Below are 16683 nucleotides of genomic sequence, written 5' to 3' on the forward strand. Positions count from 1 at the left end.
AAGCCCTGGTTTGGCTTGTTGAGGTAGGCAGGGGTGGGCGCTATGCAACAGGTGAGTCCTTTTGAGAGCTGTTGCGACCATAGGTTGGTAGGCACAGGGAGCAAGAGTGAGGTGGCAGAAGCAGGAGAGCCCAGTGCATCCCGCAGCCTAGGGCCATTTGGCACAGAGCTGGCTCTGTTTGGGCGTTACTGCCAGCCTTCGAGGCTGTCTGCAAAACTGCAGGTTGCCCATTTTGCTCCCTTCCCATGGCCAGGGAAATCTGGGACGCTGCAGGGTGAGATGCCCAACCCTTGTGCTCTGAAACCTGAAGGTGTTACTGAACATAGTGGCTGTACTCCAGATGTGTTTTCCCTGCATCAGCTGGAAGGGAAGACAGCAACCTGAATAGAGCAAGGATGCAGTAGCCAGGCAGATTAGGACACTGACTTTTGGAAGGTGTGCAGCCATAGCCCAATTGAGAGTTGCCCAGGGACTAGGCTTGGAAATGCTATAAAATCTGAAAGAAGACCATATTTTTCCAGTGTGTGTTTTGTCAGATCCGAGGGAAGTCTAAACGCAGACTGGACACAAGTGCCCTGAGCAGCGCTGACGTTCTTGAGAGCTTTTCAAGCAAAGGGAGGGGAAATGAGGTCTCTCCCCCTTTCCTGTCTTGCGTACCTTGTGTGGTTATGGTGAACGGATCATCAGCCTTCTTTGGCAAGGTCCCACTGAGGCCAATCCAGGTTTCCCTTCTTGTTGCTTTCTAGAAACCGTACCCAGAAAGGTAACAAATGGTGAGGGGGAACTGCCACTTTCATAGGTCTTGGAGAGATGTAAAGCAGTCCTGATGACTTACTGTTGTAGTAGTTGTAATTGCTAAAAGAATAATTTATATTTGTCTCCTTGCTCCTGTTGTAGTAGTTGTGGGTGGATGGAGAGTAAGGACATCCAACAGAAAGTCAGAAAATTAATGTGCTTTCAGAATTTTCTCTGTATGTTTTTTTTTCCTTTTTAAATTAAAGTTTTTAGACAAAAGTAGCTAAAGGTGTTTCTGTAGGAATGTCTGTGTTAATAACTTTTATTTTTCAAATCTAGCTCATCGACAAGGAGATTAATCCCTTTGTGGACAAGTGGGAAGAAGAAGGACAGTTCCCAGCACATAAAGTATTTAAAACCCTGGGACAGGCTGGATTCCTTGGTGTGGATAAGCCAACAGGTAAGAGAGCGTACAGCTGCCGAGTATTGATGTTGACAGTAATAGACTCATTATCTTAACTCACATTGCTTTTGCTGCAGATCAAAGCGTGGTTCAAAACTCAATGCAAAGTTTACTTATATTCCTCAGTCACAGGCATGCTGGTTACCAACTGTGCAAACAGGGAAAATGATGTTGCTGAGTGCTCAAGTTGATACTCTCCTAAATGGAAATGTTAAAAACATGGGTGATTGTTATTTTAAAGTCAGTGAAATGACTGTCGCTTCCATTTTCAACATACAATCCATATAATGACTTTTCTTCTGGATCCAGAAACATACAGAATAATCTCAATCTTCATTAAAGGCACCACAATTTGAAGGCATTGAAAATGTTGTAAGATTTGACCTATTATACTTCCTTAACCTGTAACCTCTATATCATTGTAATGTATTCTGTCTTGCCATTCAGAGGATGAGGTTTGTGTGGGTTTTAGGCCATTATTTCCTAGATTATCTTTAAAATGCACTATTGTAGCCCACAGGAGAATAAGAAGCTAATGACATACATAGCAAGGACAGAGCAAGTTTCATGTTTACATAGATATATTTGTGAAGAAAAAAGTCAAGAATTCCAGAGGAGTAGGAGATATTTCTACTCTTCAGCTAAAATATGTATTCCCCTAGTTTTTTTATTTGTGTGCAATGTAATATGCACCTGATTTATTTTCAAACGTTACTGTTACGTGTTCCTGTCAGAATTATCTGGGGTTTTTTGCCCCTCATTTTTTCTTCTTTGTGGTTAAAAAGTTTAAAACAAAAGTAAGTTTGCATTGGTAAACCTTTAGCAATCGTGGTGAATTCAGAGCAGCCCAAAGAGACAATGTCTGAACAGTTTAGTGCAGGTAATCATCTATATGGAGCAGGTCACACAACCTTAGCTATGACACACCTCATCATTTTGTTGCTAAGGGATAGGGTTTGAACTGTGGAACAAATTACGTCTTTTTACCACTTATTTTCAGAGGAAATTTTTCCTCTTGAAATGAACTTTCATATTCTTATACATTCCGATGTGGAAGGTTGTGGTGGTTTTTTTTGTTTTTTTTTTCTCTAGCTATTCAGCTGTTGGAGCTCACAGAACTGTTTAGCTGTGACTTTTCTGACAAATCCAATTAGGTCTGAGCTCGTATTTATTTACAAAAATGCTGACAGTTTGAAAGTATACTTAAGGTCTATTTAAAGGACAAATAGGATTACTGGGGGAGGGAGAAAACCACCTCTACCTTCTGATGTAATTATTTGGTAGGCAGATTTGAAATCTGTCTCAGTGGGGTCTCTTTCACACTGCTAATAATTGTAATAATGGTGTGTTGCATTGCTGCCCAATTACAGCCCCATCTTGTTGTTGTATTCATCACAGGGCATGGAGAGGCCTCAGCTGGGGTAAGGAGCCTCAGTGCTGAGCATATTGCCCATAAAACATTGTGGAGGTGGGAACTTTGCATAATGCTCACAAAATAGCTAGGACAAGAAATAACTGGAGTGAAATCTGGTGAAGAAGGGACTTGTAAAGGCAAAGATGGGCACAGAAGGTTGCATGCACTGACTACGCTTGTTATCGTTAAGAATATTTTAGCCTTGGCTTTGACATGTGTATCTGCTGTTAATCTAATTTGTTGGGGCTCTGCAGCTGAATTTTATAAAAGCTGTAAAAAATTGGATAAATTTCTCGGTGACACAGGCTCTGTCTCAGTTCATCTTCTCGAGCAAGGTATTGTTGGGTACATAAAATGCACCAACACCCTGGAAGATGCTGCCTGTGCAGCGTTCAGTTGTGCAACAGAATGTCACCAGATCCAGCTTTGCTCTGTAATGGTATAATGCCATCAGGTACATCCTGAAAGTCCTGAAACTGTCTCGTGATGGTAAGTGAAAGAGCCAGGTGAGTAACAGCTCAGGCTCAACAGCAGGACTATGGCAAAGCCTGAAATTCCTTATCTTCTACGCTTCTATAAAGTGCTTGTGCTTGCTGTGGGATTAGTGTGTATTGGTAGTATTAATTAAAAATAAAATTAAGAGGTATACCTTTTATACTCTGCTCAACCACTTCTATCATTTAAATGCTGTGGGCAGAGGAAGAGCGGTCTTAAGAGATTTGAGGAAGCCAAGAGCAGACAGGAATTTTTGGGGGATGCCGGTAGAGGTCTGGAGAAGAGAGGTTAATTAATTTGAGGAGAGCATTCATGACACGGAGCCATGTGAGTAACAACTTGCCCTACTTTCTCTTTCCAGCACAAACCAAAATTATAATTATCATGTTGCATCCCTTCAAGCCCAGATCATAAAGCATTCTGTTTAAAGAAGACTAAATTTTTTCAAGTGAATTCACTTTAGTAGGAACTGCGATTTTGAAATATAAGTTTTTCTGATTTTTTTTTCCAGGGTCATTCTGTCGAGTACAGGGTTGTGGTTTTTTTCCTGTAAAATTAATTTTGAAGTTTTCTGATTGGGCAGAAATGGGTCACAAACTTGTTTTGCTTAGATAGAAGGAAACATCTGTTGGATTTCAGATTTGTTGAAACTGGACTTTTTCCTGTGTAAACACCATTCCCTTTATGAACAATGAGCTGCTTAATGGGAGTCAGGTTTTTAAAAGAACGTGCCTTACATGTGTCCCTTATCGTTGGAAACTTCTTCTGTGTGAAGAAATGATTTGGGGCACTATTTGTATTGCAAAGGCTCCATCAATTCCCACCATATGGAGTTGAGGGCTACAAATTTGTCAGGGTTTTTCCTGTATATATTTTTTTTTTTTCTCCACAGTTGTTTACGCTTGTAGTGAATATTGGTTGTAGTACAGTAGTTCAGGATGTTAGTTGGAGGGGTCATGTAAACACTGTTGGCAAGGCCCAGCCATGCACCCATAATTGGGGAATCACGAAGCTGATCAGTGAGTTTAACTTCCTACCCAGTCTGTTCAGTCCTCTGCCAAAGAAGGATTTTTCTTTTTGAACCATTACTCTGCTCTGGTATTCTTTACACAACTCAAAAATAGCGCATACACTGGTTTTCCTTGGGAAAAAGTATGTGTTGTGCTGTTACAAGTAGGAAGACTTTCCTAATATAAAATGCTTGCTGAAAAAGTGAACGTTATTTATGCATAAAAACTGTCTTTTTGCTCTATGCAAAATGTGTTTTACAGAATCACTCAGTTTAGCCTGAAGTATTTAGTTTGAGGGGAAAGAAACCCCAACATATCTATATACTTATTACTCTCCATTTATGTTTAATGTGTGTTTCTCCTCAAATTATAAGGTTTCTGGGATGTTGAGGTACTGACAGTCCCAAAACTAAGGGCAGAAAATATTAGGGTAGGCAGGAAAAATACTTTTAACAGCCTTGGTAGTTGGCCATTGTCTGTTTTGCTAAGGGAAGTGGGCAAGACATATTCTTTGGAGTGTTTTATGTGCATATTAGATGAGATATTGGAGTAAAAGCGGAAAAGATCTATGCGGTCATTAGTGATCTTATGGTTTATGAATCAAAGCCTTGGCTGTTGCTAAATTTTAGGATGTGTTGCCAAAGACACAGGCTCAAAACGTACTGTTATGTGCCTGTGTATGCCGACGCAGATGATTAAAAGTTGGTTTTTATCAACTGATGCGTAAGTACAGGAATCGTGTAAAGGCTGAGGGAAAGCAAAGAGGAAGGTTTGCAAGTGGGTGGTGTGTGCTGTCCTGCATGTTCGCATAGTATCACTGTGAGACATAAGTGGCAATGATGGTATTTCTGGGTATTTCACTAGTGTTTTTACTGGCAGGCCCCTAGGAATATTTAGCAGAATGCAGTTGCACGTACAAATAATTATGACAGTGTGTCCAATTAGTAGCCTTCATTTATTCCTGTCAAACACTTAGCAGTGCACTTGCAGAAATATGTTCTTAAACATATCAGGAAGATCAGGAAACTATGTGGTAAGACATGTACGTGGATGAGAAAGTATAGTTTTACGCTATCGCCTTCCCTTGCTGCTTGGGATACATGCTGGGTACGGGACTGGAGAAAGTAATGAGCAGTACGTTCTTGTCACTGGAGACAGATAAGCATCTGATGAAACAAAACAAATGTTTCAAATGATTGATTGCACTGCAAGTGGAAAAAGATGCAGTATCTTTCCTTAAGTAAGCCTGTTTATTGCATGTGTCTGGGTGTTGAATGTGGGAATATAGATCTAGGCTGTCCTCTAAGGTTAATTTTGTTGTTTTCACAGAATCACAGAATGGTTCGGGTTGGAAGGGACCTTAAAGATCATCTAGTTCCAACCCCCCTGCTGTGGGCAGGGACACCTCCCACTAGACCAGGCTGCTCAAAGCCTCATCCAGCTTCACAAGTATACCTTTCTCTTGTAAGATGAGACTTTGAGAGCTTGGTAGTGGAGAGTCACTTGGAAAGAGTGTGTGTGGTGGTCTTTTTCTTTCTTTTTTTTTTTTTTTTTTTTTCCTCTCCCCTTTTTGTAATACTAAGCCTTACTATTACATGGAATGAGCAAAAGAAGGGCCTGGGAGGAGCAGTGAATTCTGTCACTAGAAAGGGGCATAGTAGTTCAGATGAAACAAGGTTTTTATGGCCTTTAAGAGAGTTACTGAAACTTTTTCAGGTGTATCTATGGATAGTAGCTAAAAGGGATATATTTGTCAGAAGAGAATTAATATGTCCCAAACCATTTCTGTATGGCAGGAGTGGACCAGCTGCAATGCTTGTGCTTGGTTTAGTAGATTTAAACATAGCCAGCTGAACTAATTGCTTGATCTCGTTCTCACTTAAAAAAGAGTGCAATAGTAGTTAATTAGTAATAGTTGTGATCTAAAAGTTTGAGAGAGAAGCCATTGTACCATGTTCTCAGATACTAATGAACCAGCAAAATCATCATCTGAAATGTTTACCAGCTAGGAGGTATACCTGGTTTGCAATCAAGGAATAATTTAGATAAGCCTCTAAAAAACAATAGACCAGAATCAGTCACTGCTTCATTTGAATCAAATTAATGACAAAGTTAGTGATGGATGGCAGTGGTTTGGAGACCTTGATCAGATAAGTATAAGAAATTTCAGGTACTTATCTGGCCTTAATTTTGTGGAGTGGATTGAAATCTCATGAAACAGGTTTTTGTTTGCGTAAGTTCTATGTGGGTGAGACTCCCCCCCCGCCTTGTGAAATGCTGAATTCAAGTCCCATCTAGCATCTTGCAAGTGTAGGATGAAATGCAATAGAAAATGGTAAGGAGGAAACAGGGTTTTGGGCTGCATTTCACAGATCATCAGATACTCCTGATCAGACCAAGGAAATGAGTGCTCGAGTCCATCTTTGGTTTTTCTTGACTGTGCACATGACTTGGAAACACGAGTGCTTCATTCTCCATGGCTGGTTAGGAAGTGCGGCTGTACCTCTGGGAAGAGCTCCTTCAGCGAACAACAGCAGTTGAGAGAACAGACATACTGAAGGACAGCAAGTCTTTGGGGAAGAGATAATCTTCCTTTGAATGTGTTGTTGATAGAGGGATCAGATTAGTTCCTGGGATTCTTCTTTTGTACTTGAGATAAGGCAAATCCTCACACTTGTGACTTGTAATGCAGGACACAGCAGTAACTTGTCCAGTTGAGATATGTGTATACCAATACCTGGGGGGCAGGATATGAATTTCTGAAGTTTTGTATGTGTACCACTGGTAGTTACAAGTTATGTCAAAATGGTATTGAGAAAGAAATTAAGAAGTCCGTCTTTCCTGGAAGAAGTTAGAAGTATCTAACTGGGAACCAAATGCTCAGCTACGTATATGCAATTAAGCGCTTGAGCTCTTGACGTGTGGTTCTCTCATGGCACACCTGCTGTGCCAAATTCGCTTCTGCGTATCACAGGCTTTGCACAAACTGGCAGATCCACGTGGTGTCTTGAGGCTGACTAGGAGCACCTAGTCTCCATTTGTAGATAAGAGGCAGTCACAAGCAGCTGTCACTGTTCCGTCCCCGTTCAGCACGACGTGCAGCGTTGTGCTCTGGGTGGTGCAGGAGGGTCCGTCCTTCTCTCTTGTACTTGACTTTAGGTTAAGCATACACCAACCTAAGTGCTTTATATGAGGCTTGTTAATGAAGTTTCAAGGTTGCACAAAACTGTATAAACTCCCATACCAATTATGTGTCTTTAGAGGAACGCAGTCTAGAAATGCAGATGGAAAAGCCTGGGGGGAAAGTAGAGGTACAGCTGTTGGAAGGTACGGATGTTGTTGGAAGGTCACACTGAAATGGAGTGTTAGAGTGAGAACCTTGCTTTCCAGAATCTGAACTGTGGTCTTATCTAGTGCCTAGCTGGTTCTGTCTTTTTTCATCTACTTACGCCTGCAGCTTCAGGATGGACGAATTTCATCACGAGCTAGAGTTTTCTCCCTAATGCTGAAGTTGCAACAATAATAGTTTTCTAACTTCAATAAAATCGTGAGAAGAGGACCTGCATACTGGTCTGAGGTCCAGGTGCTGAATCAGGAGCCAGATCTTAACCTGCGGGAGAGAACTAATTTTACTACTTGTCACTGAACTGGACCAAAAGCCAGATGGTGTTTCTCAACATAACACCATGATAAACACTGGAAGAAGCAATCAAGACTCTTTGTAGTATCTTGTGATCATTTATTTGGAGGTCCACCTGTTTCAGAAGCTGTGCACTAAAAACTGTTATATTGAAGTCAATACTTTATTTAACTTTGTGACTTCTTTGTTGCATCCTTGTGTGGGGTGTTCTCGTTTTTGTTTTCCTCCTGTTCCCATGCTTCTGAAGGTCTCTGTATATCAAACTTTGGTTTGAATTTCCTTCAGTTTTGTAGAAAAGTGTTATGTTTGGAGATTTTTGAAGAGGCAAATGTGCTAAAAATCTGGTGTTCTTAATTTTATAATTGTGAGTAGGAAAAGACCGCACACTAAAGAGAGCGGCTGAATAGATTGAAGAAATATGAAATATAATAACACCTGAAAAAAACATAGGGGTTGAGACATTATCAAATAAGACATACTGTTTGTCAGTTCCCATTAGAGGAGTTGTTTATCCTTTACTTCTGTGGATCGAAGGGAAAAATTGTCTCTTGACAAAGCATGGACCAGTGAATGAGTTTATACTAACATAATTTTGGTATTATAAGTCTTTCTAATTTACACATAACTGTCTTTTCCCAGTCTCAAAAGTTTGATGCTAGATTCTTGACATCTGTCATATACCTAGATGGAATAATTGGAAAGCTTTCTGAAAGGTATAAACGCACTTTTTACACTTTGAGACATGTCAGTACACCAAGTGTGGAGAACGTGGGAAAACCATCTCTGTAAAACGTAGGCTAGATTTGCTTATACCCACTCACTTTTGCATTATTAACTGCCAGGAGTGAAGATTAATTTCTTTCCTGGGGCTGAAATGGAGAAAAATATTGTGAAACAGTCATTCGGAGGTTGACATGGAAAATCTCTGAAGGGCTGTTGACTTGTCAGGGCTTGCAGATCCCATAGGTCAATAAGCAAATCACAAACTTTGAATGACATCTGACTTGAAGAGAGGATTAAAAAGATTGCAGTAAGACTGAGTGGTTCCTGGGTAAGTGTTTCTATCCCCAACACTTGGGCAAGATAAGAAGCTGGTGTCCAGCCTGTGCAAACCAGAACATGTGTAGTTGAATAAGAAGAAATGAGGAAAGAAAAAAACAAGAAATATGTTTAGTTTTGGTTCTTCTATTCTGATATAACATTTCTTATCCCTAGCGACCTAGTTAATGCAAAATGATAAGCATCATTAATAATCTAATCGCTGGAGATCTTGCGAAACCCTTAGTCACTCCATCCTCTCTAAGGAAGTTCAGAGGTCCCCATACCAGTGAAGTGCCTTTTTGTACAAGTGAAAACCAGGTCTTGGCAATGTCTTTCTCCCTCTCTGACAGATGGCTAACACTGCAGCCACCCTTGTGAATTGTGTTATTACCCTTGCAACACAACTGCGGGGCTTCCCCTGCTGTAAACTGGACTCCTGGGGATAGCACTAATCCTTTTTGGCACTTATCCCAGAAAGGAGGACAGGCGAAGGCATGGACCCAGTATTTGTGAATCTGCGTGTGACAGGCAACTTGCTTACAGGATAAGTAATGCACACAACACTTAATAACTTCGCATGCTACACGGTAATAAAAAGATGTCAGGGAAGGACAACAATATAAGGAATTTAGCTCCTTGGGGCTTAATGCTTAGATAAGGTTAGAGCTGGCAGTTTGTGGCTTTCTCATTTGATGTTCTATAACAAGCAAGTTGTGAGGTAAAGATGCAGAGGACTGTGACTGCGGTGTTTTTTATCATGCTGTATTGTGGAATAGATATCACCATTTCTCAACAACCCTGGAAGTTAACCATCATTATGTGACATGGGGCTCATGTTTATACTGCTTTTAGGTGTACTTTGATTTCATTTTTTTACCCTTGTGTAATATCGATACATCAGAGACTGCATGATATCCCCTAGTAGGTAAAGCAGGAAATGAAAAAAATGATTTTATTCTGAAATGTTTCTGAAGTCTATTAAACTGGTCTGAGAAATCCCATATGGAAAAGTAATATTCTGTCCTGCATAGTGCTTTGTAGTGAGAAGCACGATCGTATATACATTATAAATTTATATATATATTGCAGTAAAGTATGTTTCATTTTATGCATATTTTTATATGGAGAGAAGGGATCTCTGATTTTTCTTTTTTTTTTTTTTTTTTTTGTTTTAAACTTTAAAGAAAGGAATATCCATCTAGGCAGTTCGGCCCAATGTTGCCTGGTGGCTTGGTTTTGACATATTTCAAAGGCCCATGCTTGTTTTCTGTGCAAAGTTCATATTTCTAATCTTACTATTTAAAATAACATTGCCGTAGCCCAGTGCGGAGATATCATAAGCACTACTGAGGAGACTGGCTGCAATAAGGAGGCTTTCTACTGTGAAGACTTTTACTTATTTTTCTGTCAAATAATGGCCACTGCTGTGTGGATTCCTGGTGGGGAAGCTGCTCTGAGGTGCTCAGAGGTGTATGCCTCAAACTTCTGGATACATGGAAACCCTCACCTGTATTTGAAGTCAGTAAGATATTCGCGTTAGTTCCCCCCACACATATGGTTCCCTCAAGCAGAGGACAGTGGCCGGTTTGTGACCCAGCCATGAAGCTTGGTCTGGAGAGCACCGTACCCTCGGTGCATCTTCCTCAGCCCAAAGCTTTGGTGGTCAGAGACTTCTCATCCTGGTCATCTTTTAGGGCACTTCACTCCTTTAGCTGACCAGACTTCCTGTGGGACTCTTGCTGCTTCATTCACAGGGATAAACAAAGTGATAAATGTAATATTTTAAGTGCTTAAGAATGTATGGACTGAGTATTCACAAATATTCACCAGTTCTGATGAATATTTCTTATTCTTTCTGAGATTCATTTTTTTCATTATTTTTTTATTCTCTCCAGAGGAATTGTGCCATGTTATGCCTCCGTTCAATGAAAGAGGAGCTGTAGATAAGTGTTTAAAAAAACACTGCTGTGGTTGTTATCTGTAGCATCTCCCTACACCCTCTGACAGCCATATGTAGGTACAGCAGAAGAGAAGCATGGGCTCTGCTTCTCCTGTGCTGCCGCTGCAAGCAGCAATGTCCTGTTCCCCAGCATCACTGAAATTTGACAATTACTCGATTCCGTAAACATTTCCCAGGAGCTGAGGGGTTTGGTGGTGCCTCAGGGGTGCCACAAGGGGTGGCCAGGCTGAGCTGTGCCTAGAGCTTGGACCTACCAGAAGGAAGTTGTCCATCTGTCTGACCTGTAAGTTTTCTGTCCCAGCCAGTGCTCAGGGTTCTTGCCTGACGCATTAAATTATTTAATCTGGAGTCTTCTGTACACCGCTACATGAGTAATAACTGTTGTGGCTTATTTTCACATGAATAAGGATTATTCATGGGTCAGAGAGTTTTTACAATTAGGTTCATTGCCCTGTTCCTAGAAACCACGAACAGTCTGCCAAGCAGACAACTTCTCAGCAAAGCACTTAGATATATACTTAAATGTTGTACTTTAAGAAAATAAGATTTGAGAGTGCCCTTTGCTAAAAGAAGAAATAAATCTAGAATGCAGGTTTATCCACTCTTTTAAAATCTATCACAAAATAAATGTTTGGACTTTTTCCTCATGGACAGCGTATTCCTAGCAGTCAACAGAGTCGACCAGAAAAGCTGGTGCTCCTTGGCCTGTCAGCTACTCCTCAAATGCCCTTGATCATGCAGCACGAGATACCTTTAGCCCTTTTATTTAAATATATGCTTAAATGCGTTAAATGTCTGGTCTTATTGCTTTGGTTCCTAAGGGACATGGCTGTGAACTGGTTGCCATTTGATATCACACTTCAGCTGTTTTTTCTAATATGATCTGTAACGTCCAAGGAGAACACCACCAATGTTGTTTCCTGTGAACTGTAATTCAATATAGAGAGCACATTGATAAGTCATGATGAATTGATAGCTCTTTTTCTTAGCATTTTGAACGAAAGTGAAGGAAATTATTTGATTTGTGCTGGAGTTTTTCAGATTTTCCTTTTTTGTGCACCTCATAGGACCAAAAAAGAATATAAGCAAATGTGCCTTTTTGAAGCTGCTGAAGGATTGGTTTGGTTGGCTTGGGTGGTTTTTTTGGGTTGGTTGGTTTTTTTGGTTTTGTTTTTTAAGTCCTGCTGAGGTACGATGCTCTCTCTGCAGACTATCATCAACACGCTGGAAGTTTAATGTTGTAGTCTTAGTGGGTTTTGTTTATCTGGTCTCCAGCCTGTTTTAAAAGAATGGTGCAGAGACTATCTTTAAGCGGAAGCGCACACAGTTAACATTCAGGGCAAACTGGATCAGGTGTCACTGCAGTCTCCGTGGGGAATGGGTGCACAATGCAATGTAAAAACGAAGGGACTGGAAAATTTTACAACTCCATGGCTCTGGGAAACAATATTGGTCTTTTAGGGGTGGAAGGAGCACGGAGCGGGGCTGGTGGATTAGATGTGCTGGGCAGAGTTTGTTGCAGTCTCGCCTCTGTGGTGTGGTGCCAGTGAAATCTGAGCAGCTGTCTCAGTTATTTTGCAGCTGACCTTATTGGCGGAGACCTTGGGAGGAGACATGTCAGAAGTTTATTGGGGCAGAGGTTGGGGAGTGGGCATGGGATAACGGGTTTCAGGAGGAAACAGGGAAAAGAAGCCGCAAGACGGTGTGAAGATTCGTTTAACACTTTTATTCCAGTTTTGTGCTGTCATTTCAAAGTCATGATCATCTGGAGGCAATACAGCTTCACCCAGTTTGAAGGAAGAAAACAAAAAATAGGAAAAGTGTGTGTCAGTTGAAACAAATTGTGAAAAGAAGGCTGAATTAAAACTTCATATTTTTTTTTTAATTATTTTCCTTCTGTCCACGCAATAAACCCTTTAAATACCTTAATATTCTAGGTTTCTTTCAGTAGCATAGAGAGCTTGGAGCCTTTTTGGAATGCAGAGTTGTTAAAAAGTATCTGTTTAAGTATTTGAAATGTTGGCCAACCGTGAAGCACAATGTTATAAGGAAAGTGTTCTTCTAAACACCAGAATTGTACATACACTGAAATTTAATGCCACTCTTCTGTTTTACAGAATCAGTTTTGAAATCAGACTTCAGTATCAGATTTTTGTATTGTTTTGTTTCCTGAGCAGATGCATAGGAGACCAGTTGTGACAGATGAAGTGTTTCTTGCAGGACAGTGGTATTTCCTGAAGAACATGCCTATTTGTTGCCTTTCTGCCTTCCCTGGGATGGCCTAGAACAGCTGGTTTCTCAGTCATCTCCAGTGCAATAGCTATTGTTTCCCATAAGACCACAAACCCTCTCTGTGGTCTTGTCTGCTCTGGGAAATGTCTTCAGTGCTGGGAAGCAGGAGCCAGGAGCACAGCATGGCTCTGGAGGAGGGCAGGGACATTTTTTGCATAGGACCTTTGAAACGCCATGACCTGTGTATGTGCACTTTCCTTCAGCCTGTGAAGCTGACGGAAAACGTGCACTTGCCCAGAACCTCAAGCATTTATAAATTAACTTCACTTGTACAGCCGAACAGGGAAACAAAGGGTGGAGATAATGGAAAATTTCTTTGAAGGAGTATCACAGAGGCAGGTATCTGAGTGTTTTAATGGCATCATTAAATGGTTTAAAAATCTCTGAAGGTGACTTCAGTCAGCATTTCTTCTGCTTCCTATTCTGTGCGTCAGAGGAAATGAATGAGACTGTTATGCTCACCCTCGCTTTATTATTCAAGAACTGGGGTCTCTCGGTGGAGTGGAAGATCAGTGAGTAATAAGCCTGCTGAAAGGAATTCTTTTTTTTCTTTTTCCTTTTTTTTTTTCCTTTTTACATTAGATATAACCTGTGAAACTCATCCCACAGAAATCACAAGGAGCAAAGTTTAATAGGAATCCAGAAGCTATTACATACTTTTATAGATTGTGGGACCATCCACAGTTACTTCAGGGAGAGTAATTGTATTTCTGATCATCAGCTACTCACTTACTCGGCTGGTGGATTCACCATTTCACAGCTTCTTATACCCCGTGGCCTCTACTGGCTCACTAATACCCCCCGGAATAGCACATCTAGCACAGCTCTGTGTGCTGGGGTCTAAGTCTGGCAAGGGTAAAGCAGCATGTAGGTGGATAGGAGCAAGTAGGTAGATTGGAGCTTTAGTCGCAGCAAAAGATTGTCATTTTATGCAAGAAATCTGGACTTTATCTCATGACATTAGTACCCCTCTGGGATGAGATATGGTATAGGATGTTGGTCTCGTCAGTCTGCTTGAGAGCAGAGTTCAGCCTTTGGTTATTGCAGATGTTGCTCAGGGGTGATTTGTGCGCTTCTGGATGGAGTTTAGTGCTTCACTGAGATGCAAGGTGCAGTCCTGATGCTTTGGTTGGACAGCATGGGTACCACTGTGTAGCTGGGGAGGATGGCACATGGCCCTGAAGAGCTCTGGAAGAAGGTCCAATTTTCTTGATTGAAATATTTCTCTCTATGTGTTGACCCACGGGGAGCTTTGCAGCTGCAGGACTATGATAGAAAGGGTTGAGTGCGCTCACCTGCTTGAGAGGTATGTGGTGAGCCCCATCCGAGGCCGGGCTCATGTGGACATCCCATCAGAGCCCTCTCCACATGCTGGTGGAGCACCAGAGGAAAGATGAGATCAGGCTGCAGCCAGCGGGTCCAGGGCTGCTAGGTGTTCAGGTGGAACATGGCAGAGCCAGGACTTGTGTGGAAAGAAAACAATCTTCTGGGGAACTACTTCTAGCAGGAAAAGATTTGCTTCAGGCTCAGTTTTGCCAGGAATGAAAAGCTCAAGTAATTAAAAAAAAAAAAAACAAACAAAAAAACCCAAAGCAAAACAAAACCACAATGGATATTTCAGCTTTTTAGGATCCTCCTCCAGCCCAGGAGAGGAAATTTTTTATATTTCCCCTTCCCTCTTTCTTCATATATTGGACTGATTATGATCACATTTTTTTTTACAGGTCATTACTACCCATATTTGTTTTCTAAGCTTTACCAGTTGTTTTCAGCCACCTCTGTCTACTTGTGTTTTCCCACTGAGCCTCTTACCTCTTTCTTCTTACATTTTTTCTCACCTTAAGAGAACTCAGGTGGGTCCTTGTGTTACTTCTCTAACAATTGCTATTTGCTGTTTCTTCTTTTTTAACTCACTTGTGAAGGACTGAGGGTATTAAAAATATTTTGCGAAAAACTAGTGAAATTCTGAGTGTAAGGAGGGGGGGAATAATCTTTAATGGTCAGATATTCTTGCCATTACTGAAGACCTTAAGGTCCTGAAGACTGAGAAAATTAAGGCTTTTTAAATCATCTACTTGCTGTGGATTTATCCTTCAAAGCCAGTGCCATTTAAAAGAAGTTTAGACAGATAGACTTTTTTTGTGGGGAAAGCTTATTAAAGATTAAATTGCATATTTTTTCCTCGAACTAGTAACGTGCTGTGTTTCCTTTACCTGGTCTCTTGTTTGTTCTTGCTCAATAACCTTTTCAGGAGTTTTATTTTGGAAGATAAATAGATTATCTTACTCCTTCGGCATTCTAATAGGGATTTGCTTTCCAAGTCTTTCTTCTCGTAGCTGAGTACTTCAGGCTGAATCCTGGTATCGTGGAAGTCCATATTTACAAACCAAAGCAAAAAAACTCTGAATCCATTTTACTAGCTTTTTGGACTTTGTTTATTTTAGGTAGAATACTGAGGGGTTTTTCTCCCTTTTCTTCTCAGGGAAGCAGCACGGGAGCAATTTGCTCTTCTGTAGCTGACGGAAAGAAGCTGTTAGCTGAGCTTGTCACTCACAGCGAGTCAGGAAATTCTTTCCACTGTGTCCAGATGCTTCCTGTGCACAAGGCTGGTGTCATACTTGGCACGTGATTAAAAAAAAAAAAAAAAAAAATAAAATTGCACTCAGACTGCTTTTTATTTTGTGTTTAGCCCGGTCCTTTGGCACCATGGAGGGAGGATAGCCTTGCTGATTGGGCGTGTCACTGTGCTTTGGGTTGTTTGGAAGAACCAAAAAGAGCTGTGTAAAATGTAATCTTTTTTAATTTTAATTTTTTTTTTTTAGCTGTTGAAAGCTTCCCTTGGCTTTCTTATCCATGCCACTTGCGTGCTGTCCTCCTTGAAGTAATAGACTAAACTATTCTGCACGTTTCAGGTTCTGCACTGCTAAAAAAATAGTTATGGCAGCTGATTCTTGTAGCAGTGCTGCATTTCGGAGGGGGAGGAGAAGATGTTGGCATCTTTGCACTCTGTGGGGGATTTGAGCTGACCGTGATACATCCTCTGACCCCTTTGCAGATTGCATTTTTCTCTTTACATGCCTCTGTGTGGCAAAAGTTGTATAAAGCGTACATTCTGGCTTGTCCTTGTACAACCTGTGAACCTGTAAAAGAAAGTATGATGCATTTGCTACCTTTGGACTGGTCTTTCCTGGACTCCCAGGCACCACGCTAATGAGGCATCCGGATAAACCAGATTCTCTCAAGTGTCAAAGCAGTTTCCTACACTTTTTCCTTATCTCCTTCCAAACACAGTGTTGGGAATCCTGTCCTCTGTCTCTACCCAAGCTGTAGCTGGATGTCATCAAGTCCTGTAGTCCCATAAGAGGATGTGGAGAGAGGAGAATACAAGAGGAAACAAATACCAGGAGGAAAATTCTTTAAGTGGGAATCATTGCAACAGGAAATGTCCTGCTCCTTTTGGCAAACTTGCTTTCTAACTATTTTCAAGATGCTAATCTCATTTTATTCCAGTTTGGCGTTTATTTCTTGCTACTGAGAATCCAGTTTCTTCTCTCCTAGAACTGAGAGGTGTATTTTGGTTTTTGAAAATTTTGTCTGCTATTACTGATCACCAGCACTTCTTTAATGTACAAA

At 40.9% G+C, this 16683-nt stretch overlaps 1 protein-coding gene across 2 annotated transcripts in view; it reads left to right on the top strand.

Moving 5' to 3' along the window:
- The window catches only part of LOC134511223 (probable acyl-CoA dehydrogenase 6), a 92311-nt gene that overhangs the window by 15896 nt on the left and 59732 nt on the right, over window positions 1-16683 (top strand). For both annotated transcript variants that reach the window (XM_063324851.1, XM_063324852.1), the window contains exon 2: window positions 1075-1195. In XM_063324851.1, coding sequence (XP_063180921.1) covers window positions 1075-1195 — 121 coding nt within the window. The remainder of the gene's footprint in view (window positions 1-1074; window positions 1196-16683) is intronic.

Source organism: Chroicocephalus ridibundus, chromosome 2, assembly GCF_963924245.1.
Source record: "Chroicocephalus ridibundus chromosome 2, bChrRid1.1, whole genome shotgun sequence".
Classification (NCBI taxonomy): Eukaryota; Metazoa; Chordata; class Aves; order Charadriiformes; family Laridae; genus Chroicocephalus; species Chroicocephalus ridibundus.